The sequence below is a fragment of the Crocuta crocuta genome, unplaced genomic scaffold, assembly GCF_008692635.1.
Source record: "Crocuta crocuta isolate KB4526 unplaced genomic scaffold, BGI_CrCroc_1.0 scaffold167, whole genome shotgun sequence".
Classification (NCBI taxonomy): domain Eukaryota; kingdom Metazoa; phylum Chordata; class Mammalia; order Carnivora; family Hyaenidae; genus Crocuta; species Crocuta crocuta.
The window spans coordinates 2,386,145-2,395,580 of NW_027532406.1; the positions used below are offsets into that span (position 1 = coordinate 2,386,145).

The window sequence follows — 9,436 nt, forward strand, 5'->3', positions numbered from 1 at the left end:
ATACACAGAAGAATCAAGCCCACATGTATGACATACCCCCAAATAAAACATTTGCAAATTTGGGTATTTCATTGCTACTAATAGATAACTTATAATACATCTTACAATTGATAATTCATAAAATACTGGTAAAAACTGCTACTCTGTGTAGCACTTAGTGTGCTACACATAATAGGTGACTGATAAATAATTAACCAATTAGTGTGTCCAGCCCATTAATCAATTACACATAATTACTGCTGCTGCCTGATAAGGATGAGGGTTGATGATGATGCAAAATACTCTTTTCCTGACAGTCTCTGAAGGGAAAAAAATGACTTCCTACAAGGAAAATCTAACCAATACTATAACAGTTCAGCGTGACCGTTACACTCCTAAAGTTTATGAAGATTGAGACAGTTTTTCCGGCAATCATCATGCAACCCCACACCTCCTGTGCAACAGTGTGGCTATTACTGCAATCTTGGGTAAAATTAGTAAATTGTAAACTCTATCTGCTAGTGCAGTTAGAGATCAGATATCTGTTACTCCACCCAAGAGAAAGACTTCCTGTAACAATGCAAATCTTCCTCTGTATTAAAATGTTTTCACTTTTACAGTAAGGAACTGCCCAAGCATTGGAAGTCCCTCACTGAGAATTATAACTCAAATATGTAATTTTAACAGATACAAAATGCTTTCTCCAACATGTTAACAATGCTCTTAATTGCCAGTCACACAAATAAGACTATGATTTGATTCTGACACCCCCAAATCCTAAAAATGTCAAAAATCCTGAAAGTATCATATCTTGCCCCCCAAAAAATCTCTAAACATATTTCAGACTGCTTAGGTATAAATCTATCTACAGACCAAGAGTCTTCTGTTTTTCTCGGGTACTGACATTCTACCATTCTAAGAGAAGAAATTGATCTAAGAATAAATTTTTGAAGCTTATTTTATTCTTTAGTGTTGCCTAAGCAGACAGAGTGCTTGTAAAAGCAGATGACAGAGGAAGCTCTGTCATGCCCTGGAAACCTCCAAACATCAACCAAACAGCCCAAAAGAATGTCCTACTCAACAGTTTCAAGGATGTCATTAATTGTTTCCATCTGTTTCTCTGTCCCCTCCCCCTTCAAGTCAAGGCATCTACTAAAATGTTCTGCTTCATTTTGCATTCTCAAGAAAAGCCAGAAAAAAGCATACAAAGCTATAATGTTTTAAATTGTAGAATATGTACCCCCTAAATTTGTCTGACAACCACAGCCATATTGTTGTTTGTACCCTGTGCTACTTTTCAAGTAACATTAAGTTACTAAAAGAAATCTATTCGAAGTCCCCCCCACCCCAACCTCCCAGCCAAACTTACAGATAAAACTAACAGGTATCTGTCTACACTTGGCCCTAACTCTTTGCTTTTCTGGGTCACAGGGACTATATTCTCAGAAAATAGACCCCAACTACAAAATATATTCTTCTCTATTCGGACCACAACCCACATCCTGGACAAGCCCCAGACAGAGCAGCTTGAAAAACCTGCCACCTCCTGCTCTACCTGGCCAACAGTCAACCCCCTCTCCACACTCAGTGCCTCCTCTCAACATCCTTTAAAACCCCTTACAAGGTTCAGCCTGACAGAAACTCAGGGCTGACGTCTCTCTTGATGTCCAGCCCCTCTCCTCCTTTGGAGAGTGAATAAACTCTGTCCTGCTTGTCACTCTACTCTTTGTGCAATTCTCCAACAGTTTTCATGGCCCATATGGGGACTGGCCATTGTCTACTGACCGGAATCCATCTCAACCAGAGCGCCTTCGCAACTTATCTCAGGTGAGTCAAACTTTCATTTTCATAAGGGCTCTTTCAGATCTTGAGCACTAAGAGCAATCACCAAGTGTTATCCAATTCCCCTGTGGCAAGGTTCAAGCCCCAGTACTGGACTCAGTCAACAATCAATGGATCCACCACAGGAGGGACACTTCCTCTGGGTCTTTCTGCAGTCTTGGGATCCCTTCCCTTCACACAGACCCTTGAGTTCGGGGGATGCCCCTTTCTCAGGCTCCACACTAGTCAGGGCTTCATCTTCTTGGAACGCTGAGTCAAGATGTCTCCGGTCACAGTTTTTCCCTTTGTTCCTGGTTCTCAAAATCTCCTTTCTCCTCCTCCTAGATTTCCAGATGGGCAATACCTTGTCCACCCCTCCCAAGGACTCCCCTCTGGGATGCCTCCTCAAAAAAAAATCTCAAAAACCTCCAGGTACATGGGTGGCTCAGTCAGTTAAGCATCTGACTCTTGATCTCGGCTCAAGTCATGATCTCATGGTTCTGTTTGTGAGATCGAGCCCCATGTCTGGCTCTGCAGCCTGCCGGGGATTCTCTCTCCCTCTCTCTCTATCCCTCCCCTGCTCACATGCTCTTTCTCTCTCTCAAAATAAATAGATAAAAACTATTTTTAAAAAAATCTCAAAAACCTCCAATTGAAACAAGATTATTTGGCCCAAACATCTAATTTTCTACTGTAATGCAGCCCAGCCCCAATATTAATTAAATGACTAGGAGGTCTGGCCAGAGAACGGCTCTCTTAATCACAATTCTCCAGTTGAGTTTATATTGTCATGGCTGGGTAAATGAGGTAAGGTTCCTTATGTCCAAGCTTTCTTTGAACTCACTCATCATCCTGACCTTCGCACTGCCTGTCCTCTACTCCTTCTGTCTCCCCAGTTCACCTGTCTCGGACTTTGACCAACCTCCACCTTTCCACTTGCCCATAGTTGATTCTCCCTTGGCACCTCCACACACACCCCAGTACTCTCCTTCCCCTCATGATCCTTCGGCACCCCCTTCCTCCCTCCCTTCAACCCTTGCCTCCACTTCCCAATCCTTCTCCTGCCCACACTCATTCTGACCACTCTTACTGACCTCTTGATGCTCTCACCACCCAATTCCCTCTTCTCAAAGTGGCTAGAGAAGGGGGCATTGTTTGGGTCCACATTCCCTTCTCCATGCCAGATCTTTCTAATATAGAATCTAAGCTTAGCTCTTTATCAACTGATTCCTCCAGGTTCACTAAAGAATTTGAATATCTCACCCTTTCCTATGATTTATCCTGGAGGGACCTAGATGTTTTTCTCCCCACCTGTACCACCCCAGAGGGAAAAAAAAGAATTTGGTCCAAGGCTACTGAATCTTCTGATGATCTAAACTGCAGAGATCCTGTACAACATGCTCCCAGCAATGCAGCAGTTCCCTAAGCTGAGTCCAGTTGGAATTACCAGCCCTCCTCTGGAGACCAGGTCAAATGCAACCACAGGATCACCGGCTTGATAGAAGGCATGAACCAGGCATCTTCTAAACAGGTCAATTATGAAAGGTTAAGGAAAAGTACCCACAGAACCACAAAACTCTGCCCTTTTCCTCACCTGCCTCACTGAGGCTCTTCAAAAATTCACAAACCCCTAGGCTCGTGCCCCGCTCCAGGTGAGCTCGAGCCCCACATCAGGTGAACCCCCCATCAGGTGATCTCAAGCTCCCCTTCAACTGATCTCCAGCCCTGCTCCAGGTGAGCACAAGCCCCACAACAGGTGAGCTCCAGCCCAGCTCTGGGTGAGTTGCACTTTTCTGCCTCAGATCTGTCTCTCTGCCCCTCCTGAGATTTTCTCTCTCTTTCTTTCTTTCTCTCTCTCTCTGCCCCTCACTCACTTGCGCCCCCACCCTCCCTCTCTCTCACAAAGGAAAATAGATCCTGCCTATCTATGCATTTCCAAACCAGTTAAGGCTACTCACCTCCCCCCCCCCATTATCATATGCCTCAAGAATCCTACTTGTCTCTTCAAAATCCCAATATCCTCTCAAACCTGAGGGCTTATGAGATTTACAACCCCTCACTTCCAAATTCCTTTCCTCAAATATATTAAAACCTACTAACTCTCCTTACAATACTCCAATCCTTCCAGTCAAAAAGCCAGTTGGTTCTTATAGACTAGTTCAGGATCTCAGAATTATTAATGAGGCAGTTGTCCCCATCCACCCTGTCATCCCCAATCCACACACCCTTCTCTCCACCATTCCACCCTCCATCATGTACTTCACTATCTTAGATCTTAAAGATGCATTTTTCACTACTCCCATCTGCCTAGATTCCCAAGACCTTTTTGCCTTCACCTGGACTGACCCCAACACCCAAACGTCCCAACAGTTAACTTGGACAGTTCTGCCACAAGGTTTTAGAGAGAGCCTCCACCTCTTTGGACAAGCTCTGGCATCAGACCTCTCTAACCTCTCCCTCCTAAATAGCACCCTTCCCTAATAAGTAGATGTCCATCTCCTCTGTAGCCCTTCTTTGCCCACCTCTGTTTCTGACACCATCACTCTTCGCATCCTCCTACACAACGAAGGTTACAGAGGCTCCCTTCTCCAAAGCCCAACTAAATGGTCTGTCACCTACCTAGGATTTTTGCTTATATCAGGACAACTCACCAGATAGCCCTGCATGGAACTCAACTCTCACATCTATTCTCTCTGTAGAACATAGGTCTTCCTCTGCTCCCATCCCCACTTGGAAGGGGCACTGCAACCTCATATACCTAATTTCCGACCAACACTTTCCCACCTCACGAGTCCTCCTACCCTAACACAGACCATAACAAGCACTCAAGTGAAAACCCAGTCCCTTTATCCTGCCCCTGCAGAGCTAAGCGGTATCTATCCCCATCCTCTTCAACATCCTTACGGCAGCTGGGCTGGGCAAAGGAAGAATACCTCATTCTATCCATACATGGAAACACTCTCTCTATCCTTAAGTTAGCAAGTAGCCGACTTGGCTTCCACACTCCAAACAATGCAGAGATAGATTGATTGCCTGGTGAGAATACTACTTACTTCTGAATCTTCGGGCTTTAGACCTACTGAGTGCTAATCAGCTGGGAATTTATGCCTTACTACAGGAAGAATGTTGCTTCTATGTGAATGAGTCAGACCAGATCATAGACAGCCTTGATAAATTTATCAACTAACTAGAGACCATCCAGAACAATACAAAACCTGGGGGGCTGACTGGTTCTCCTGGAAACTAGATATCTGGTCTCGGTTCTCATGGCTCACTCTTTTCCTAGGACCTTTGGTGGTTATTTGACAAGCCCTTATTTTGGGGCCATGTATTTTAAAATATCCAATCTCCTTCATCCAGGACTGAATCTCAACGCTTGGTAGCTCTCTAAGGTCTCACCAAGCTCATGTTCAAGCCCTTGCTTTCAGGGCACTCTGCTACCAGCATCCTCTTCACTCTGGTCTCTAAGCTAGGAGGGTATAGCTCTATACTCCTACTCAGCAAGAAGTAGTTATGAAAGAATGACCTCTCATTTTCCCAATCAAGAATAATTTCAAATAAGGCGAGGAAGGAATGAAAGGAAACTGTTCAAAGTCCCCCCACCCTCCCAGGCAAGCAAAACTCACAGGTGTCTGCATTTGGCCCTAACTCTTTGTTTTTCTAGGTCACGGGTCCAGAAAATAGACAGATATTCTTCTCTAGCTAGACAACAACCCACATCCCAGATGAGCCCCAGATAGAGCCCCTCGAAAAACCTGCCACCTCCTGCTCTATCTGGCCAAGTGTCGACCCCCTCCTCACATCCAGCCCCCGCCATGGGCACAGCTACAGCCCTCTCACATCCTTCAAAACCCCTTAAAAGGCCCAAACCGACAGAAACTTGGGGCAACATCTCTCTTGATGTTTGGCCTTCCTCCTCCCTTGGAGAGTGAATAAACTGTCCTGCTTGTCACTCTACTCTGTGTAATTCTTTGTCGCCCATGTCACTGGCCACTCTAACAGTTATGTACTTTATAAACACTGTTCAGTAAATTCTTCAGTTGACCATAACATAGTGTTTTTCCCTGATTCCCCATGGAGACCAGGATTTTTCCCCATGGTGCAACGAAGGTTAAAACCTATGAATGGTTTCATCCATTGATGATCTTACCTAAGTCAATTGCTTCCTAATTACAATTGCATAATTATGACTTTCTAATTCTGTCATTAATTCCACATTTGTTGGCTGAAATTCCCCTCATCAGCTCTGGCTATCAGGCTACTCTGAGATAAAGTCTGTACAGGGAAGGCAACATAGTTAGAATTTTTTGTGTGTGGATGAAGACAACATTTAAGGTCTATTCTCTTAGCAACTTTCAAATATACAATATTGTTAACTATAGTCACCATGCTGTATATTATATCCCCAGGACTTATTTATCTTATAACTGGAAGTTTGTACCTTTCAACCACCTTCACTCATTTCCTCCATATTCCTCTGTGTGTGTGTGTGTGTGTGTGTGTGTGTGTACATACACATACACACAAACATACCACATTTTCTTTATTCATTCATTCTCTGATGGGACACTTAGGTTGTTTCCATGTCTTGGCTATTGTAAGGTTGTAGTGAACATGGGTGTGCAGATATATTTTTGAGATAGTGATTTTGTTTCCTTTGTGTAAATACCCAGAAGTGGAATTGCTGGATCATATGGTAGGTCTACCTTTAATTTTTTTTTGAAGAACCTCTGGAAAGGCAAGATAAATCTTAATTTTTTTCTTTAAATCACCAATTACCAATAAATAAATAACAAATTACTAGAGTAAGGAGATGGTGTACTAGTTACCACCAAGGGCAATCAATGAAGTTTTATTTTGGGGTTTTTTTTTTACATTTACTTTATTTATTTTGAGTGAAAGAGCATGTGTGCATGCTGGGGAGGGCAGAGGAAGAGAGATAATCCCAAGCAGGCTCCATATGGTGAGTGAGAAGCCCAATTGGAGTCAAATGCAGGGCTCAGACTCATGAACAGTGAGATCATGACCTGAGCTGAAATCAGGAGTCAGACACTTAACCCGCTGAGCCACACGTGCCCCTAAAGTTTTGTTTTGTTTTAAAGTTACCTACTTCCTGGAAAATATTATCACTAGGACACACTCCTTAAGTTGTCCAGGTCCCCAAGGAAGCCTGTGAGAGCACATAGCATACTTCAAGGATATATTTCTGGGAATGAACAGAAATGAGTTTCCTAGGAAAAAAATTATTAATCAGTCAAACGATCTTCATAGACTTGAATGTCAGGGTTGAAAGGAACTTTCTGTAGGGTCACCTACTGAAATATCCACCTGATGTTGAAAACCCTTCATACATTATCTCACCATGCACTATACTTTCCAGAGGGTGAAGGGCAAAGAGGTACAAGCTAGATCTGTGTTTTTAATGTAAGGTAAATATAAGTTTAATTATAATGTTTAACTGACAGCATAGGACTCCTCTTATATTACCATGGTGATGGAATGGCACATAAAGTAGGCACATATGGGTTAGAGCTGGAAGAAACCTTGGAGGTTATCAAGTCCAGTAAGGCAAATCAGAAAAGATACTCCCACAAAACAGGCTCTACAAAGAACAGATGCTTCTGGTCCCTTACTTCCTGACACACGAACATTTTGCAGAATTAACAGTAACACCATTATGTAGAAGCACCCACTCAAGTAAGTTAGAAATAAGAAGAAATCATCAATATGGGTGAAATTTTGCATCTGTTCAATGAAAATAGAACATAAGGAGGATAAAAATAAAGGAATACTTCTCACTTTGTTTAAAATTGTGATATATAACATACATACAGAAAACTGTATAAAACATACATATAATAGAATGAATAGTTATAAAACAATCACCCATATAACTCAACACTTACATCAAGAAATACATTATCATTTGTTTGTTTGTTTTTATATTATTACCATTTTAGAAGCCCCTGTGTGCCTCGCCCTGAGTATAACCCTCCTCCTTCCTCCCAGAGGTATGAATACCATGACTTTTGTAATCATTATTTCCTTACTTATCTTCATCTTTTTACTACATAAATAGGAATCCCTAAACAACAGTTTATTTCTACATGTTTTCAAAGTTTAAATAAATGGAGCCTACCTATGTATCTACCATTCATTCCTCTCAATTATTTTTGAGGTTCATTCATTTTTTTAATTGAAGTAAAATTCATATAGTATAAAATCAACCACTTTGAAGTGAAAAATTCTCATTCTTTTCCATCACTGATTCGTATTATAATTGATGACTGTACCATAATTGTTTTTATCTATAATAAACAGACCAGTGGAGTCATCATGAACAATGTTGATATCAATATTTTCATATATGGATCCTAGTGTACATGGGCATAAGAATTGTCTGTCTTCTACTTTACTAACACCAAACCATTTTCCAGAGTGGCTCCACCAATTTACATTAGGAATGTAATGCTACTAAGAGTAGCAGTGTATGAGAGTTCTAACTACTCCATATCTTTATCAACAATTATTATTATCACACTTCTTAATTTAGGGTTTATAATGGAGTAATTTGCACAGCTCTGATGAGTAATGAGATAGAGCACCTGTTCATAATTTATTGGCCATTTAGATTTCCTCTCTTTTGAAGTGACTATTCAAATCCTTTGCCCTTTTTTAGTAACTGACCTTACTTTTGACAAGTAAAGATTATACTTTTTTTTGTCTTATGTACCAGCCTTTACTTTTACTTAGGATTTGACTGCCATAGAACAAAATCACTGAGCAAAGATGAATTTGACAAAGTTTTAACTAATCAAAAGTTAGTATCTCTGCTTTTACTCAGAACAGGCCAAAATACCTGCAAATTAGTTGTAGGAATTTGGGTGATAAGTAAATATAACTTGAATTTAAAATGTTACTGAAATACACTGCAATAAATTTTTAAAGTTTGTATCTACTGTTATTCCCTTATCTCCAAGCAAAGGTGTTTAGCATACAACTCAGATTCATGCCTGCTAAGGTCAGAATGTTTCTGAACCCTTCCCATTCCAGATAAAGAAACTCAGAAGTCAAAGTTTTATTAAAAATTACTATGTCAAAATGTCTAATAGCAATGAATACAAACAACAGTAGGAAACCACAGTGTTACAAGATGAGAAGTCAAAATCTCAATTGTAAACACTTTTATATTAAAAAAAAACAAAGTTGCTCCTGGAATCAGTTAATTTTCTTTCCTAGGAAGAGGATTATTCTGCTTAGCAAGAGAAGATTTTTAATTACTCACTTAATAAATGCTGGTGGCATATCTCTCTTCAAAATCTGATCCTCAGTGGTTTGAACAGTCTCTTTTCCAACCTACAGGAGAAAAGATTCACAATTCAATAATAAATTCTCAGACTTTTAAAAACTTTTACTTAAACATATTGAAACATATACTTTAATCTATTACTGAAGTTTCTAGATTCAAAGAAAATTTCTGGATTTTTGAAATTATCAAGATAGCTCCCATATATCCTTCCATAATCTACATGGATAACAATATGGGATACAAACAATGTATTACCCCTTGTTCAGAGTAATTCATTTGAAGGCAACACTGAACATAGCAAAAAAAAAAAAAAAAAAAAAAAAAAGA

At 40.6% G+C, this 9,436-nt stretch overlaps 1 protein-coding gene across 2 annotated transcripts in view; it reads right to left on the reverse strand.

Moving 5' to 3' along the window:
* VCL (vinculin) overlaps positions 1-9,436 on the reverse strand; it is a 108,038-nt gene that overhangs the window by 62,626 nt on the left and 35,976 nt on the right. For both annotated transcript variants that reach the window (XM_077778601.1, XM_077778600.1), the window contains exon 2: positions 9,086-9,156. In XM_077778601.1, the coding sequence (XP_077634727.1) occupies positions 9,086-9,156 (71 nt within the window). The remainder of the gene's footprint in view (positions 1-9,085; positions 9,157-9,436) is intronic.